Source organism: Cydia pomonella, chromosome 26 (genome assembly GCF_033807575.1).
Source record: "Cydia pomonella isolate Wapato2018A chromosome 26, ilCydPomo1, whole genome shotgun sequence".
Taxonomy (NCBI): domain Eukaryota; kingdom Metazoa; phylum Arthropoda; class Insecta; order Lepidoptera; family Tortricidae; genus Cydia; species Cydia pomonella.
The window spans coordinates 3,290,727-3,311,226 of record NC_084728.1 but is presented as its reverse complement, the minus strand read 5'-3'; the positions used below and the strand labels follow the sequence as shown (position 1 = coordinate 3,311,226).

At 38.1% G+C, this 20,500-nt stretch overlaps 2 protein-coding genes across 3 annotated transcripts in view; both read right to left on the bottom strand.

Moving 5' to 3' along the window:
* The window catches only part of LOC133532156 (serine proteinase stubble), a 56,381-nt gene extending 52,049 nt beyond the window's left edge, over positions 1-4,332 (bottom strand). The window contains exon 1 of one of the 2 annotated variants that reach the window (XR_009801654.1): positions 4,068-4,332. The gene's annotated coding sequence lies outside the window, so the exon portion shown is untranslated. The remainder of the gene's footprint in view (positions 1-4,067) is intronic. The other variant, XM_061870698.1, reaches the window with a different exon arrangement.
* A 3,848-nt stretch (positions 4,333-8,180) lies between these two features.
* The window catches only part of LOC133531852 (uncharacterized), a 148,093-nt gene continuing 135,773 nt past the window's right edge, over positions 8,181-20,500 (bottom strand). The window contains exons 57-61 of the mRNA XM_061870247.1: positions 19,966-20,087; positions 18,983-19,087; positions 17,323-17,419; positions 15,906-16,049; positions 8,181-14,119 (exon numbers count right to left, since the gene is read on the bottom strand). Coding sequence (XP_061726231.1) covers positions 13,978-14,119; positions 15,906-16,049; positions 17,323-17,419; positions 18,983-19,087; positions 19,966-20,087 — 610 coding nt within the window. The 3' untranslated portion in view covers positions 8,181-13,977. The remainder of the gene's footprint in view (positions 14,120-15,905; positions 16,050-17,322; positions 17,420-18,982; positions 19,088-19,965; positions 20,088-20,500) is intronic.

Below are 20,500 nucleotides of genomic sequence, written 5' to 3'. Positions count from 1 at the left end.
ACCTACAAAATAAAGCCTACAATGTTACTACTACTACTTAGACTATAACAGCGAAAATCGAAGTTCGTCAATTGCGGGCATTTTTCTCTGTCACTAATTACGTCTTAGTAATAGTAAATAGAAAGATCCCCGCAATTTGCGAATTTCGGTTTTTGCGGTAGGCCCCCAGGTCGCGATCAGTACCCCTAGTGTAAATATTTTCGACAGCGAAACGTGACGAACGCGTTTGCGTTAAGTGTCATTTTGTATGAGATTTTTGACTTTCCAAAACGTCCCGCTTGGCGCGCTGTGCAAAAACCCATACAAAATGAGACTTAACGCAAACGCGTACGTCACGTTTCGCTATCGACTAAAATTACACTAGGGGTACTGGTCAGTTTGTAATAACGAAATCAATTTTTGGATATTGATCAATTTTATCAATATAAGACAAAGAAAATCCTAATTTAGTTATTTTTAAAATAATTTATTGAAACTTGCACAATATACGAAAAAAATGGCCAGCTTAATAATAAATAAATAAATAGAAATAAAATAATACAAAGTTCATTTATTTCGGACAATAAGGAATCTATATAACATACCTATACAACTTATAAGTAAAGGCATTCTCTTCCAGTCAACCATAGATACCTAATAAAAACTGTGCAAGAAGAAAATTAAAAGAATTTAATTTTAATTTGAATTGTATCAGTGTCGCTAGTCTGAAAGTTATAAAGTAAAGTTTCGTAGAAAGGAATTAGCATTTAATTTGCTTGTATGACTCAGTGGGCAGATGCAACCGAGAAGGAAACAGGTTCGAAACCGGACAGGTGATTCACGCTGATTATAGAGCGACCCACATTCGATGAAATATTGTGAAGCTCAGAAATTCTTAGTTTAGAAATTTATGTTGAGTCAGAAGGAAAATATACAAAAAAGTGTCTGCAAAATACGAGGTGTACTTTTAGTGATTTCAGAGGTAAGTACAACCGAATACTGTAATAACAGTTGATAATAGGAATGAGCAAAATCGCGTCCTTTTTTTAAAACCACGACGGTGGCATGCAAGCATACGGCCCGCCTGATGGTAAGCAGTCACCGTTGCCTATGGACGCCTGCAACTCCAGAGGTGAGGTGGGTGAGGTGAGGTGCGAGGTGAGGTGAGAGGTAGTTGGTGTTTTTTCGTTATCTTGTTTTGGAACACTGACACGCTTGTATTTCTGTATTTTATCAAATAAATTTAAAAAAACGAGTGCTATTGCATGTCTTTTTAGCTGTAGATTACATTTACCATGAGAAAAATTAAAAACTAGATTTCATCTTATACAAAAAGGTACACTCCGTCTCATTTTTTGGGGACAATAAACAAGACAACGAAAATAATTTTGTTGCAAATGCGTAACACTGCACCATGTTTGATAGCACAGTGTGGAAGTGTTATCATAAACATCAAACTTCTACCTATGAAATTATGACGATTAAAATAACACTTGCACATTGTGCTGTCTAACATGCTGCAGAGTTGGACTCAAAAAATTACACCGTGTAGTTATTTGACGCATCATCTGTCGATGATCATCATCATCATCTTTATGGAGGGTAGATAAGGAGAACAATGTCTTATGGGAGAATTGTTGCTAAAATAACGTGTTTATGTAATTTAAGTACGTTTTTCCACTTCTAAATATTTTCCATTCTCCGTAATTTTTTAGTATGTTATGGACACAATGAAAAACTAGGTTTATAGGTTTTCCTTATTTCAAAATTTGCAATACAAAAAAAAGTCACATAAATTAATGTCCTTATAAGGATTTGAACCCGGGACCATCGGCTTCATAGGCAGGGTCACTACCCACTAGGCTAGGCCGGTCGACAAATTCTTGTCGAAAGTCTGCAGATGCCGACCCAGGGGGTTAGTAAATTAGTATTTTGCTCACACAGATTTTATAGTATGTAAGTAAATATTCTGTATTGAGCACCATACAGTTAAAAAAAGACAAGATAAAAGTTAGGTAACAACAGGCGATCTTATCGCTAAGACGCGATCTCTTCCAGCCAACCTTTGGGTAGCAGGAAACTATGAACTTACAACATTGAACGGGTAGTGCCGATATATCAAGAAAAATGAGATATACCCATTGTGTAATCGCTGGTACGTACCAGCGTCGTTTTTTTATACCACGTCGGTGGCAAACAAGCAACAGCCTGCCTGATGGTAAGCAGTCTCCGTAGCCTATATACGCCTGCAACTCCAGAGGAGTTACACGCGCGTTGCCAACCCTGACACTCCGCACCCGTGTTGAGCTCTGGCAACCTTACTCACCAGCAGGAACACAACACTATGAGTAGGGTCAAGTGTTATTTGGCTGCGGTTTTCTGTAAGGTGGAGGTACTTCCCCAGTTGGGCTCTGCTCTAGATCTGGAATGACATCCGCCGTGCTGTGCCCTACCACACAAAGCGAGATGACATTCACAGTGCAAATACCTCTCTTTTGGACGTAATTAACATTTATTGTGACTTTTCCTAAAATGTGTTTGACCTATTTGTTAGTTATTAGGAAATATTATGACAAATATGCCAATGAGTACATATGAACATTGCCTACCCCTATATGATGCAAATTATATGTGTATTGTGTTGCAATTTCTTGCATATTTCAGATAACTAAACTGCGGGTTCCGTACAGCTGCACAGATAGGTAATTCGCAAAATTCCGGCAGTTCGCCATAAAAAATATAGCAATGTATAGGTAACTAGAATCCTTCTAAAGCTAAGTTCTCGCCGACGTAAACAAAAACAAGTGTGGGAGTGGCATTATAAACGTCGTACTTTCATAGAAATGTGACTCTAATGATGACTTGTGACACTGCTGGGCCTTAGGCTTCCCCTTTTTTTCCACTCGACTCTATCGATTTTATTCTCCTACCATTCCGACTGAATGTACTTGTAAATGAACTGACGAAATTATTCAAAATAAAATAAATAACTTAAATGAATGTCGTTGAAAGCCTTTTGTAATAAATGAGTCATTACTGCAACCGCAACCAACTGTCACACAAAAGACACAATCTCACTTTCGCATAACTTAAATATTGGTGCCAATTATCTATGTCGCTCTTTGTTTTTTCTCCTTTCCTGTTGTATCATCCAAGCAACACACAAAACACTAAGCAACCTTATTGCAAAGTATTAAGATTTATTTTCAATTAACAGCTCTTTCAAAAGGATTCAAAATTCGAAGCGACCTCGATTGACCGTTAGCACCGTTCTATAAATGTCAATCTTAAAATATGATTTGAATAAAATATTAAAAAAAAAGCGTGGACTTTCTTATGGCACAAAATCGTGCACGTTACATTCCGTACGGGACTGGTCATTTCTCTGACCTACATTCGAACAAGGCGCCGCCGTGATAGATATTTAAGATATTTCAACGATTTAAACCCATTTTAGCACTTTTTTCCATATACAATCTTTAATTTTAACTTTTTGGCATCTCTGGAACTTATTAGGTTGGTACACGTTTGTATTATTTATTTTTTAATTAAAAGGCTTGGAAGGTATTTTATGATAACGCAATTGATACAGACAAAATAAAAACAAATTAAAACTTATTCCGAAGCTCCCCAAGAAACAACTTAAGGGTTTTTTATCACACGATCATTCGTTTAAAAATAGAACGCGTTCGGCCGACGTACAAAAAGTTTGTGAAACTTTTAAGATTTGCAAATGTCACTGGAAATGCTTGTTTCTGCTTTATGTGTTGCTTTAAGCGTTCTCGAGTCGTAGGAAGAGCAATAACCTATGATTGCAGGGCCGTTAGTCCTACAGTGACTGAGCAGGGGAAAAAACTGCAAGTCTTTCTAATTATAATTTCATTTTATACAGTAGCAGAAATGGTTTACTTTATAAGTAATCTAGTTAATCACTACACTTCAAACAAGGATTAATTATATCTTATAACTTAAACTCAATTTAAAGTAGATTAAACGGCGGAATTCCTTAATTTATGTGCGCGGTAAATTAAAGACCGTTAGCAAACTTAGGGTCAGCAACGGTGCATTGAAATCAATTTTATATTCACCTGTTTAAGTCACAATCACCATCTCATGATCACAATATTTACAATTAAACTCAAAGTACTAGAACTTAAATGCTTGTAGTGTAAAGAACCTTTTTTTGACAGCCGGGAGCGCGCGCGTTTTTTTAAAGTTTTTTTTTAAGCGAGACGCGGACGTTACCGCAGTGCCTTGACCGCGACGCGACTAAGGCCTAACTGAACTCTTTGGCCGTACAGGCTCTTCCCTTGATGACTTTCCACAGTTACTTTTCGCTTCGCTGCACTGATTCTTTAAGCTTTAGTAAAAGAAAGCTTGTAGCTTGTAAACAAGGTTTTTGAGAAAGTTCTGTTGGGTTTTTTGATGGGCAATCAAATTACCGTTTAGTCAAAAAAGGAACGAGAAACTGCTTATGCTGCTATTATAAATATGGCGTCTTGTATCAATAAGCAGATTGGTTATCTTCCTGAGTGGATAACAATTTTTGTCTATTGGAATCTGTAATTAAGTGAAAGTAGCTATTTATTGGTTCTCGTAATTTGTGTTAATTCTTAAATAATATTTAAGTATGAGATTTTATGTACATTAACAATATTCATAATGGATTTATACAGAGGATTACTATAACTAGCTTAAATTTAAAATAGGCCCTTGAGGCACTGTACCAAGAATGCTTGCGGCATTAAATATCTTGATAAGTGTCTTGTAGACACATACTTATATGCCTTTTTTATGAACTTATTCACATATAACCTTCGTTTCTATTACGATTTTCGACATATTTGTTTTTGCGGCTTTCAAAATGATTAACGAATCACAAATTAAAAAAATCGGAAAAATACACATATGTTTTGGAAAGCGCAACGACGATTTCCTCGTTGTATCGCAATGCTGATACGTTGCGCGAGGAAGCCGCCAGCTCTTCGGTCACCAATTACGTCAACCAGAAGCTTCGCGATTTCTGCATAAAACTTGTGCGCGTTGACCCATGGACGTAGAGTTCCAACACCATATAGTACAAAATTGTACTCGTAACCTAGGCTCTTATATTTATTACGTTTCATAATTTCGGCGCTTTCCACCGCTGCGCCCGCTTTTACATTACTCCGTTGGAGGTGGAACGGTGCCAGTGTGTCTACGCAGGTAGCATCCCACACTAACATCCGTCCCAAGCTCCAAGGAACTAAGGACACCCCATTAGGCCTCATGCCATCATCCCTGATAATGCCAGTCGGCTCAAGAAGAGCAGGCACATTGATGGTGGCAAGAGACCGACGGCTTATGTCATTAAGCGACGCATATGTCTTGAAAAAAGCGGCCAAGTGCGAGTCGGACTCGCGCATGAAGGGTTCCGTACAATTTAAGACGTAGGTATTAAAAAAAAATCTTCTTACTAGATCTTGTTCAATATTTTACCACTTTGGACACACATTTTACCACTTTGGAAGTGTCTCTCGCGCAAACTATTCAGTTTAGAAAAAAATGATATTAGGAACCTAAATATCATTTTTGAAGACCTATCCATAGATACCTTACACGTATATGTTGATGAAAAAAAATTTTTTAAAATTTTATGACGTATTAAAAAAAAACTACTCACTAGATCTCGTCCAAACCAATTTTCGGTGGAAGTTTGCATGGTAATGTATATCATATATTTTTTTTTGATTTTTCATTCTGTTATTTTAGAAGTTACAGGGGGGGGGGACACTTTTTTCACTTTGGAAGGTTCTCTCGCGCAAACTATTCAGTTTAGAAAAAAATGATATTAGAAACCTTAATATCATTTTTGAAGACCTATCCATAGATACCCCACACGTATGGGTATGATGAAAAAAATTTTTTTTTTTTAATTTCATGACGTATTAAAAAAAAACTACTTACTAGATCTCGTTCAAACCAATTTTCGGTGGAAGTTTACATGGCAATGTATATCATATATTTTTTTAGATTTTTCATTCTGTTATTTTAGAAGTTACGGGGGGGACACACATTTTACCACTTTGGAAGTGTCTCTCGCGCAAACTATTCATTTTAGAAAAAAATGATATTAGAAAACTCAATATCATTTTTGAAGACCTATCCATAGATACCCCACACGTATGGGTTTGATGAAAAAAGATTTTTTGAGTTTCAGTTCTAAGTATGGGGAACCCCCAAAATGTATTGTTTTTTTTTTCTATTTTTGTGTAAACATCCTAATGCGGTTCATAGAATACATCTACTTACCAAGTTTGAACAGTACAGCTCTTATAGTTTCGGAAAAAAGTGGCTGTGACAGAATCGGACAGACAGACGGACATGACGAATCTATAAGGGTTCCGTTTTTTGCCATTTGGCTACGGAACCCTAAAAACGACCTGCACTTTTTTGACAAGAGGTTTAGATAGTTCATCTAAAATGTTGCTAAGACGCGACAATACGCGTATGGCTTTCATCGTCAAAAAGTTATCAAATCTCATGTAGACTCAAGCTTCTAAGGGCCTACCGCGAAAACCGAAATTAGGAAATTGCGGGGATCTTTCTCTTTTACTCCAATGAAGGCGTAATTAGAGTGACAGAGAAAGATGCCCGCTATTTGCGGACTTTTATTTTCGCGGTTATAGCCCTAACTCTACAAGCCCTAACTTCACAAACTCTACACCTTAGTCAAAATATGTGGCTTGGCCGTTTCGCTACCGTCACATGGGCGTATGGTAATAAATATATTCACTGTTCATTACTTTTCTGTTATACAATAGTTCTTTTAGTAACAAAACGGCCAAGCCACATACATATTTTAAATAAGGTGTAGAGTTTGTGAAGTTAGGGCTTATTGTAGCTAAACCCGGAAGTTAACAGAGTTAAAAAAAGCACCGTGTACAGTGATAATATTATTTAGATTCTTTTGAGCACTGTAACAAATACTATATTATCTCCGTAATTCTGCAGCAGACTGTACATCAGTATATTTGATAACAGCGCCATCTCGTAGCAATAGTGAAAACTACATGCTGCCATAGCGTTTGGTGTTGCAAATAACGTCGCCGTCTGATAGATGGCGGTAGTCTTGCTATACGTCCGTACACCTCGTGTCAGAGAAATAAGTTCATAATTATAGAATCTTACTTTACTCTGCATATAATGCTCACTCCATTGTATATCAGTTTCTTACCAAAAACTGATATACAATTGGCCTAATACTATGTAAAATGTATATCTACGGCTGTTGTTGTCCTGAATACCAATAAAAAAAAACTTATTATTTTTGTAGGGATATCTAGCGTCAAGTAGCGGATATATCAGTACAGCTACTTGACACTAGATGTCATGAGTGTCGCGACTGACGAAAAGTGTATTGCTCAACAATTTACAACTAATATTACAAACTGAAGGAGTTGAATACAGAGTTCCGGTTATAATGTTAGCTGAAACTTGTTGAGCAAGTAATAGAGTGCTCACTCCATACATCAGTTTTGGTACCAAAATGCTTATTATTTTAGCAGTCGACATCTAGCATCGAGTAGCGAAATTCTCAGTACTGCTACTCGACAATAGATATCGCGGCAAACAAAAAGTCTAATGCTCAACGATTTTCCGCTAATATTATAACCGGAACTCTATTTTAAACTCCTACGCTTACTCTGGTTATAATATTAGCTGAAAATCGTTGAGCATTGTTGTGGAGTAGCAGTACTGCGAGTCCCGCTACTCGATGCTAGATGTCGACTGCGAAAATAATAAGCATTTTGGTACCAAAACTGATGTATGAAGTGAGCACTCTATTACTTCTTATTTCTCTATGATAGCGACTACGAAAATAATAAGCGTTTTGGCAGCGACATCTAGCGGAATTATTAGTACCGCCACTTGACACTATATGTTTTATGTGTCGCGACATTGCAAGTGACAAAGTTCTATGTATTTAAGTATTTATAAATATTTATATATTATATATATCGTTGTCTAATGTCTAAGTACCCTCAACACAAGCCTTATTAAGCTTATTAAGCTTACTGTGGGACTTAGTCAATTTGTGTAATAATGTCCTATATTTTTTTTTAAGTAGAACGTTTTGCCGGCCGCGGGCACATTTGTAGGGCTGAGTGATCATATTTTTTTGTATAAAAAAGGGACCTTAACCAATTAAACCAAACAAGAGTGCTTCCAAAATTATTTATTTTATTCGTATATAATTTATATATTCATTTATAGTTAAAACCAACCGATGCACACAACATAACACATTCGTACCTATCATACACCTCGGACTGTTTACCAAAATATGTCTGACAGGTTCCGACTGTCAAAATGACATTTGACAACTTTTGACACCATAGGACCGGTGTGAAACTATAAAGTACAGTTGGCAACACTTATTGGCTTAACCTAACTTTGCATTGACTAAAATAAACAAATTAAACAGAACAAAGTGAGCAGAAGAACGTCAGATTTTCATATAAATTTGACATTAATGATGACATGACCACACTTTGTCATTGCAAATGGCATGCAAAGTTAGCTTGGACCGACACTATTAAGAGGAAAGAGGACGGCCGATTTCCCCATTTTCCTCTCTGTGTATTGACATTTTGGAAAACATTTTTACATAATAATTTGATGTACATTAACCATAACTATGCCCCTACGTTTAACGTGTTTCGATTATAGGGACCGTGCGCGTTGGAGGGTCTGCCATCTTGTGGTCTGAATCGGAACCATAAACAGGCACATTTACACGTCAAGTGTTTTCTTGTGCATAGTAGGTTCTGCCATCTTGTGGGCTACATCGGAACAAAAAACTTCACATTTACGCCTCGCGCCAAAAATCTGACGGCTCCTGTGCTGCCTCCTACAGTTCATGCACACTCCCTATTGTATTATCATAAAAATTAGGAGCGAAAAACAGATTTCATACAAAATGTCAAATGCTTTTAACTCCAAACGAAAAAAAATCAAACAAAAGGAGCATAGGTTGATGATATACAACAAATTATGTCAAAAAAAAACAATTATGTTAATATCCAGAGAGGAAAATGGACTTTTTTTTAATACTACGTCGGTGGCAAACAAGCATACGGCCCGCCTGGTGGTAAGCAGTCTCCGTAGGCTATGTACGCCTGCAACACATGAAAAGAGTGGAGTGGAGGGGGGAGTTTGTATGAAAGGGTGACATCGCGCCGGTCCTCCATTTTTCTCTTAAGTGTATATAGTTTCAAAACATTGGGTCCTAAAGTGCTCAATTTAACGACACTAGCGCCATAAGCAATCCAAAAAAAAGTAAAAAAATAGTTGACAGTTGTAATAAAATTTAAGTACACGCGTTGAAAGTCATTTGTGCTTTAAAATTACTATTTCATTGTAAATGGAAAAATTGCAAATAGTTTCGTATTTAATTCACTAGGCGCGCTAGTGTCGTCCGAAACCCGACATTATCTAAAAATCGACCTTACACGCTGGCAGTAGAGTTGAGATTGCAATACATATCTTGGTATAGGCATAACATATAGACATTTCAAATTTCGAATATGGAACCAAAAAAAAACGGTCCGTGCATATAGATTTTTTTAACGATGATTTACCAATTACTATTAAAAAAAAATCTACATTCACAAATTATTGTGAGTTTATAAGACATGACACGAAAGATATTTTACAGTACATATGGGGCTACTTTATAGCACTAGTGCGAGAAGTAGCATATTATGTTACTGTGTCGAACATTTAAAGGGCCATATGTACTGTAAAACGTTGTACGATACATGTGCGAATAGGTAATTCGCAACTCGTGTCGATTTAAAACACTCCCTTCGGTCGTGTTTTAATTTATCGCCACTCGTTTCGAATTTCCTATTTTTCGCACTTGTATCGTAATGTACTATTTGTCATATCAAGTTAATTATTGTTCTATTGGCACAATGATATCTTCAATTTATTTAAAATAAATCTTTGAGATATGCCTTATTTGCCAAAAAGTAGTTTTCTATCAAACGCAAAAATCAGCGGTATAAAGTTAGTAAGACTAATTTTAAATGTATTTGTTGCACGATGATCGATGACCACATTGATATGGCGTTTTTAATACAATCCCATACATTTTTCATACATACAAGGTCAAAAGAAAAACCTTTATAAGTACAAAATTTAGACCGGCTCAGCGTAAAATGGAAACGTAAATAAATAACATCTAAAAATAAATTAAAAATAAATCAAAATGACTATTAGTTGCAAATTTTTTACAAAGACGTTGGAAAAAAATGTTCAAAAAGTGTAATGAACAAAAAGTGCTGTTAATGAGGAAGCATGTATCCCACTCTAATTAAGGTTGATAGAAAGAGAAAGATGCTTTTCTCCCATTAAGGACTAGCTAGCGGCTCTACGCCTGTTGCCAAAATGACATGAAAATCAAAATTGTTGACAGTAAAAAAGAGCGACTGTTCAAAATTGTCATGATTTTGATTGAAAGTGCTTTAAAAAATACTAATAATTAAAAAGTAACGTCTTCACTGAAAATAACAATTTATTTAGAAGAAAACTGTTAAAAAGCTTGATAAATAAATCTTTCATGAAATTAGAAGTTCAAAATGATAAGTGTAAATAATAAATATTGACAGTACATTAACTAACAGATTTTAATAAATTAATTATTAGTAAACACTGGAGTCCTAAATTATTGCCATTTAAATATTACAAACCAAATGTTTTTTCAGTGAGAAACAGAATAAATGTAAATATCTGCTAATCAATTTACTGTCAATATCGCATTCAAAAATAAATCGATAGCTACAGTCCCGCTACCTATACAGTTCTGACACACTGACAGATTCTGTCATGAGTTAGGCCTTGCCTACGCTACCGCGGAGAACTGTCAAACTATGACGTCAAATTATAAATGACAGATGCTTCCAGTTCTAAAGGCTTTGGACTGCCTTCGCAGTACAATTTTTGACTTTGAAACCTAAAATTAAGAACTGAAAAACATGTCATCTAATAATTAATTTTTTTTTTATTAAACTTGTGGCGAACTATACATGTTTTTGGGGCTACTTATAATTTAATTTATCTATAGTGATACAAAATGCATAAACAACATAAGGTTCAAGATAGTTAGAACGTTTGTGCTAACAGCCAAATGAACAAAATTTATGTCAGAAAGACGTTGAGCCGAAATGATAAAAAATAAGAAAAAATCGGCCGCCTTTTTAAAATGTTAGGTTTATTAGTCCGAATATTCATTAGAACCAGAGCGACCACCTCAAACATCGAAATTTCGTTATCTGCGTCTCTATCGCTCTTGCTTATTTGAGCGAAAGAGACGTAAACGGACGAAGTGGATTGTCATATACCGAATAGGTTAGTTATTTAGGCAGTTCCCTCGCGGTCCACAGGCCAACTAAAGTACATCTCCTCTATCCTATCACTATACTAATAATTACTGCCGCCTACAGCGAAATTTCAAATAGACAACTTTTAATTTTTAATAATTTTTTACACATCCATTACATTTACACCTCCCTAAGAGACTGGCCACCGAGAAAATTTTCCTTTCAATCCAACGTACTTATTAAAAAAAATACCCATCGGGTAAATACTGGTTCGATGCAAAGCGCAAAAAAAATCGAACGACATTCAATACTCTATCTTCTCTATGCTTAAAAATAGAACTCTATTTAATACTTTTTTTATTCTATCCTTATTAGTCACTAGTATGTACAGTCAGCTACATATTAAATACACTCAACAACGTTTAAACGTGTGCGTTGCTTTATATAATAATCACAATTTCTCCTCGATGAGATTCTTAAGGTCCGTGCGATTTCGTGACCTGTGTTCGTGTGTTTAGAATCCAATTTCGTTTGGAATGTTTCTCGTTTTCTTTGTGTGAATATTTTAAGGCCATTGAACTGATATAACACTCTTTTTGAAAGTATACAGATTCAATGATTATGAAAGAAATGCTGTAAATATTGTCTAGAAGCAAATTAGGATAATTATTCAGCAAATACAAAATTGAAAACAAGTCAAATTCATTAGGGTATAGAAAATGAAATGTGGAATAAAAGTTCAATGCCTTTTCTATTCTTTTTCATGACTTTTATGCAATTATAAGACAGAGGGAATACATATCCCACCTGAATTTGAACTTTAATTCAAAGTAATAGGGTTCAATTATGCATAATTCCTGATACCCTTATGCCTTATAAATGGTTATTTTGGAAACTCTCAGAGCCTTGTCAATGTCTTCAATCAGTTAGAGTACTGTATTTCTATTTATGTTGTTAGCCTCTGTAGTACAGTCGAGTTCACCTTATCGCAAAGGAAAAAATGTAGAAGAAATGTATACATATTTATGAACTCGACTGTACTTACTTATCGGCCATAGTTTAACATTGTTTTTTAGTCATTTGGCCAGTCAAGATCGGCCAGCATAATCATATTAACGATGACAATTTAATTCATCCATATTCACAGGTCTGTACTTCCAACCATAATAGGTAATATGCAGACATAGGAATCCGTGGGGCAAAATTGTTTGACAAGTAGGGAGTTCCTGTATCGATAAACTCGACTATCGATGCTAGTTCTATATACTAGTGATCACTCAAGGGTTTGCTTGTAAAAATATGTTTTTATTAAGAGTAAAAAATAATTAAATAATAACTCAATGTACTCTTCTTCGTTTTTAAGACAAGACAAGACAAGACAATTTTATAATTTTACTCCCTTAATTTTAGACGCTTAATACCCGAAAATATGGAACAAATTCTGGTCGTTTACTTTAACAATAGTAAATGGGACATTCACGAAGAAAATAATTGGGATGAGTAAAATTATAAAATTGTCTTGTCTTGTCTTAAAAACGAAGAAGAGTACATTGAGTTATTATTTTTACTCTTAATAAAAACGTATTACTATAAGCAAACCCTCGAGTGATCACTAGTATATAGAAATGGCATCGATAGTAGAGTTTATCGATACAGGAACTCCCTACTTGTCAAACAATTTTGCCCCACGGATTCCTATGTCTGGTAATATGGAACCGTCGTATAGGGTTTGTCACCTTGTGACCTAAATTGTATAGAGGGTAGAGGTCAGGAGTAAACCGTGTATAAAAAAGGGTTCGTCAAACAATCTTAAGAAAGACCTACAGTCACTTGAAGCTGTGATAAAATCAAACCTAAGTGAACGTAAAATAAAATACGGCCGTTTATGCCACAAAAACATATGGCTGTCCCAAAAGTAAAGAGACAACTTTTAAAGTCTTACTGGCTGATATTAAAAAGGATAAAGTTAAACTAAGTATCTTCTAATAGATGGCGCCGCAATACCTAGAATATTTGATAAAAAATTCAAACAGCGCACTTCACTTCGTAAATAACGGCTTAGTTCATTTCATGTCCTGTAGCTACTCTAGCTGTTATTTATAGCTGACAGCTGGACACTTGCAACTGTTCTCCCATAAGTTTTCTCCTTGCCTCTACCCTCCATACTAAATAGATAACTTTGACTTGACATCACTTCACGTCAATAGGAACCCCCTACTTATGAAAGGTGGATGTAAGGAATTAAATCTCCATGTACCAAAAAGTGTCATCAAAAAACCTTAAATAGGTGGCGCTACAATACCTAGAATACTTGAAAAAAAATCAAATCATAGACAGCGCACTTCACTCCGTCAATAACGCCTAGGTTCTTAGCTACTCTAGCGCTACTCTGGAGAGATTTGGAACTATTATTTATAGCTGTCAGCTGGACACTTGCAACAGTTCTACCATAAGAGATTTCACTCCTTTTAAATCCACACTCCATACCCCTACTGTTCACACGAGCTCCCTTGTGCGATGAAACGTCTGCAATCTTACAATCTAGATTGAAAACGAACTGACATAATCGCCAAGCTCCCGTGCTGCCCTCTGCACGCAGGGTCCACACGCAGTACACAGTACGGAGGGAGGCCTACGCCTGCGCCCAGCGCGAGTCGAAGAACTCCCTCATGTTGTGTCCGGCGCGGCCGACGGGGCTGTAGTCCTCGTTGAACACCTCGCAGTTGCTGAATATCAGCCGGACGTCGGACGCGAACTCTTCTTTGCATTTGTACCTGATATTAATATAACATTTAATATGCATAAAACAGGGGTTCCCAAAGTGTGCGCCGCGGCGCCCTGGTAGTAAAGAGGGGCGCCGTGAGTTCTATCATTATCCGAAACCACAAATATTCGCGGGTACCTATTTGAGCGCTCGCATCGGTAAATAATATAGCGTCGTGTCACTCTTTTTCGACCGTGATTTTAAATTTACAACGACGGTAGGTACCTACCATCGTCGCGCGCGTCGCCGTCGCTCACGCGTTGATACCCTTCTGTTTCAATTATTTTATAATAAATAAACTTTTATTCATATTGTGGATGTTTTATTTTTTTCCTACCTCCCTCTAAGTAACCTAATCTAACAACTTAGCTAGGGCAGGGCGCCGTTGCAAAATACTAAACTTGTAACTGCGCCGCAGGTTGAAAAAGATTGGGGACCCCTGGCATAAAAGTATTTCGCTTAGAGAAGAGACTTCGAGACACGTCCTAATTTCTTAAACTCCAAGGCTATCCTCTTAATCGAAGTTAGAATCATTTTACAAGCTTTTATTTAGTTTCACCTGTCCCATTGTCTGTAAACAAATCTTGCAAGTTAAATTAGACCCACTTCCCGGTTTCCGATTGAGCTGAAAATCTGCATACATATGTAAGTCGGGTGACAATGCAATATTATGGTACCGCCGAGCTGATCTGATTATCGAGGCAGGAGGTAGCCATAGGAACTTTGTGATGAAACAAGTTAACCTTGTGTTAGAGGTTTTTAGAATTGTCTCGATGAGTATTAGTTGCCTGTGGGAAGAAAAGTACAGTCAGCGATAAAAGCTTGTACCAAAAACGAAATTTTTGCCAAAAACTTATTAAAAAGTATTTCAGCGTTTTCTAAATTAAATATTGAAGACCTGATTCTTACAAATCTGGACATTCTTGGGCTCATTCTACTTAAATCTGACAGCATTCTCCATCCTACCATTATTAAAAATGTCCCAAAATGTCCGTTCTATTACGTTACATTTTAGTGGGAATACTTTTTTCACGCGATGTACGTGACGTAGTGGAAACTACCATTTTCATACAAATTTTTGAGTCATTATTTAACATCAGCTAAGATTCTGAGTTGAAATAACCCAAAAACACCAACATCTGTGACAATCAAGTCTTCAATATACTTTTTTTATTTCATTGAATCGATTTGCAAGACCGAAGTGATCCCGTGAACAAAATTTCGTACGGAACACTAAAAATACTCAAGTTATAGTCTAATAAAACATATAAACACGCTATCTTTTATCTATGTACAGTCGAGTTCATAAATATGTATACATTTTTTCACCTTATTGCAATGGATTAAGGCGAAGAAATGTATACATATTTATGAATACGACTGTATGTGTGTCGAAATAATATTAGTTTAGTACCTATTTTACTAACATTTTATACCTCAATCCGAAGGCAATGCCACTTATAAATTATTAGTTTATAAATCCTAGTGGGAATTGTCTCAGGATGTAGGTTGCACTTATAATGTAAAAACCAATATCCTCTTTTCTGTATCATCTGCCTGTCTGTTTTTTTCCCCAATAAAGAAAAAAAAAATCTCTTTGGTGTCCGCTCTCTTTGTTGAAAATGTAAATATTTTAATATTTGCTTTCTACTCTTCTTTGTTCAGCCATAGAATATTTTTTTTATGAATCCTCAGAGATTATCTTGGATTTAAAGTCACCTCCAAGATCTAAATTGGATCTAAATCTCCAAACAATGGAGGATGCAAGTAAAATAGGAAATAGGCATTGTACTAACGTGTTGTCTTCCAGTTTCTTCTTGATGGTGGACAGGTCCATGGGGCACTTGATGACCTTCTTGTACTGCGGGAACAGCTTGGTGTTCACGGGGAGCAGGAACGGCCACGCGTGCTCGTGGCATTCCATCTCGTACAATAAGTTCCTGTTAATATAAACCAAAATTCTTAATAAATAAAAAAAACCAACACAATGAAACGGAATTTTGATAAAACATGTCTAAGGATCCCCGCTAGAAAACCTGTTTTTAATTAAATAAAAAACGCTTTCTAATCATATGGTGCTGTTGAGCCCTTCGGTAGGATGGCTTAGGAAATTTCTAAATGTATGTGAGCAATATGCTATTAGTCATGGCCTTAAATATAACTGTACTAAAAGTGAATTTATGATTTTTAAGCATAGTAATAAATGTAAGGTTGATTTTCCCCCAGTATTGCTCAATGGCGTCCCTTTAAAACAGGTATCTGTATTTAAGTACCTAGGACATGTAGTGTGTGATAACATGAAGGATGACGAGGATATAAAAAGGGAGCGTAGGGCGCTGGCGACTAGAGCAAATATGCTGGCACATAGATTTAGGCGTTGCACCGCGCCAGTAAAAATAACATTGTTTCGAGCTTTTTGCACTACCTTCTATACATGTGCACTATGGACCAGCTATACGCAAAGGTCGCTAAGCGACCTACGCATCCAATACAACAATGCCTTCAGGGCACTGTTGCGGTTGCCTCGCTGGTGCAGCGCGTCCGGGATGTTCGCGGGTGCGCGCGTGGACGGGTTCCAGGCCATCATGCGCGCGCGCTGCGGCGCCTGCGGGGCAGCCGCAACAGTCTCCTGGCAATTATAGCTGGCAGGCTTGACAGTCAGCTTCTTGTGCACTGGACCAGGGTACACTCAGTGGTAGCTACATACACATAACTCTCATGAGTGTATGTAGTCATTACTGGTGTATGTGCCTGGCTCCAGTTTTAAACCCTAAAATATCGTAAGTTTAATTTATTTCAATAATAATTTAATATAATTTTTAGAGTAAGTCGTACTAACACTGTATGGACCAAGGTCTGAAATAAATGATTTTTATTTTATTTTATTTATTTATTTAATCGGTTTAACCATTAAAGAGCTACGGTATCACAGACACATAGTGGTCAAAGTAATAATACCCCTCTTTTTTGCGTCAGGTATTATATTTTTAAATTATTTATTTATTACATACGATTGCAGTATAAATATTAAAATATAAAAAAAACTAGAATAACAAAACTACATAAAACTAAATATTCTACAATATCCTATTGCAAGTTTCAGAGAAATCTAGCTAGTCGTTTCAAAATGAGAGCGTAACTACGTTTGCATGGAGAGCCGAGGTTGCTGCGGACTCAATGTCAGTATAGTTTTATACCAAGTTGTCGACTTACTTGCAGAACTGCAGTTCTTTCTGCAGTTTCTTCGCGTTGTGCTTCTCTTTCTTCGCTCGAGACAGCAGCGGCACGTTTTCTGCGTCGGGTTCTATTCCTGCACAAAACATATTTATGAACCATACTAGTGGCTGGAGGGATGAATGGACATTATTACACAAATTGACTAAGTCCCACAGTAAGCTCAATAAGGCTTGTGTTGAGGGTACTTAGACAACGATATATATAATATATAAATATTTATAAATACTTAAATACATAGAAAACACCCATGACTCAGGAACAAATATCCATGCTCATCACACGAATAAATGCCCTTACCAGGATTGGAACCCGGGACCATCAGCTTCGTAGGCAGGGTCACTACCCACTAGGCCAAACCGGTCGTCAAAATAATCATGTAGGCAAAATGATGTTAGGGATGAATGTTGATCGACGGAGAGAGGATGGTGGACCCAAATAACGATGGATGGATTGTGTGATGAGGATATGAGAAAGAAAGGAGTGCTGAGGTGACGTGAGATAGAGGAGGATGGAAGAGAACATGTTGTGCCGATCCCACATAACAAACAAACAGTTATTCAGCAAATAGGCCACAGGGGCACTTTTAAATGTCAATTTTTTACAATAAATAACAAAATACAATTACCAAGCGTTCCGTACCATTATGTAAAAATCGCTTTTTTTTATGGGAGCCCCCTTAAATATTTATTTTATTGTTTTTAGTATTTGTTGTTATAGCGGATAAAGAAATACATACTCTGTAGAAATTTCAACTGGCTAACTATCACGGTTCAGGAGATACAGCCTGGTGACAGACGGACGGACGGACAGCGGAGTCTCAGTAATAGGGTCCCGTTTGACCCTTTGGGTACGGAACCCTAAAAATTATCATTAAAATACCCATAGAGATCTAAGGGTCTCCAAGGCTTGAATTCTTATATAAATAATAAAAAGACATGATATTAACAAACAGACACCGAATGAAGTGTCTCACGTTAATGCCACTCAAAAGTAAAGTTACATACTTATAATTATATACATAACATGTAGCCCGTGTAAGCTTAAACAGACCGGTCTGCAAACAGCTTAATGTGGGATAAGGCAGGAAGAAAACGAAGAAGATCTATATTAGTGGGTCTATGAGCTGAGCTGTAGACCTCCTCGCGGGCATAACTTAAAACTGAATAAATATATGGCTCCGCTATTTTGAAAAATTTCCTAACGCTGAATCGACAAAAACTATTTAATTAAGTACAGTAAGACTTAAATTATAACAAACCGGTAGTACTGTCCACGCACCGACTGCTTGTCATTTGTCTGCGTCATTCTCCGGTGAATTCCCAGCTTTGTGTTTAAACTAAATTAAACTTTCTCCCATTGACAATAAGATCTAAATTCAAACCGTACCGTCCACGCTGTCTGATTCGTGATGTACCCAGCGACGTATTGTAAGGCGCTTTGTTTCAGGCTAGGTTCCATATGAAAATGCACCTTCTCACACTCACAGTAAGACTTAAATTACAAACAAACCGTTTGTACCGTTCACGCACCGTCTATGTGTCATTTGTCTGCCTCATTCTCTGCTGAATTCCCAGCCTAGAGTTAAACTAAATTGAACTTTCTCACATTGACAATAAGATCTAAATTCAAACCGTACCATCAACACCGTCTGCTTCGTGCTGTAGAGCCCCATTTCCGCCGACGTATTGTAAGGCGCGCCGCTTTTCTGGGGGAGGTCCGTCCTCAGGCAAGTCTGGTGGTACTGTAACATCGTACAAATAGATTAGGTTTTGAACAATACCGAAAATAAGTGTGAAAATTATAAGTTTTTTTTTTTCTAGAAATCTGATGCTTAATTTGATTTTTTTAAACCAAAAGGATATTAGTGTCGGTTGTCAATAAGGCGCTTCCATATAACTTCAATTTGAAATCAACCTTATAGACAACTGACAAAGTGGTATCCTTTGGTTGAAAATGGCACAAATATTTTTTCTGCCCTTCGGGCGGAAAGCGTCAACTTTGCTCCCGCTGCGCTAAACGAAACTGCCGCTTTCTGCCTTCTTCGAGCAGAGAAATAGTATGCGCACCACGGGAGTAAACGTAGGACATTCCATCCCGCATGTTTGCCACCCTCGCCTTCGGCTCGGGTAACAATTTTACACGTGGCACGCAATTTCCTACTTTATCTCCCTTGGGACACAAATAACTATTGCAAGTTTCGTCGAATGTGTTACTTTTTAAAATTTTCATGGTTTCTACACGATAAAAATTGGGGGTAGATGCTACAATACAATGCAATATTTTTTGAACCTACAAAATCATTGATAGAGTAAAAGTTAGGTAACTTTTTCACTTTCACTAAAAAAACGATATCTTCCAGGCAACCTTAATTATTATAATTTTTTTATGATACAGGAGATAAACGAGCAGACGGATCACCAGATGGTAAGCGATTACCTCCGCCCATGGATACCTGCAACACCGGAGGGATTGTAAGCGCGTTACCGGGCGTGAAGATGGGAGTACGCTCTTTTTTTGAAGGTTTGAAGGTCGTATTCCGGAAGTACCGCAGGCGACAGTTGATTCAGCAGCTGAGCTGTGCGCGGCCGGGTGTGGGTGTGGGTGTGTGGCGGGGCTCACCTGGCGGCGGCGGCGCGGGCTCGCGCTCGGGCTCGGGCGGCGCGTCGGCCGCCGCGTCCTCGGCCAGCGTCGACGTGGACGCGTGCGACGGCCGGGTGTGGGTGTGGGTGTGTGGCGGAGCTCACCTGGCGGCGGCGGCGCGGGCTCGCGCTCGGGCTCGGGCGGCGCGTCGGCCGCCGCGTCCTCGGCCAGCGTCGACGTGGACGCGTGCGACGGCCGGGTGTGGGTGTGGGTGTGTGGCGGAGCTCACCTGGCGGCGGCGGCGCGGGCTCGCGCTCGGGCTCGGGCGGCGCGTCGGCCGCCGCGTCCTCGGCCAGCGTCGACGTGGACGCGTGCGACGGCCGGGTGTGGGTGTGGGTGTGTGGCGGAGCTCACCTGGCGGCGGCGGCGCGGGCTCGCGCTCGGGCTCGGGCGGCGCGTCGGCCGCCGCGTCCTCGGCCAGCGTCGACGTGGACGCGTGCGACGGCCGGGTGTGGGTGTGGGTGTGTGGCGGAGCTCACCTGGCGGCGGCGGCGCGGGCTCGCGCTCGGGCTCG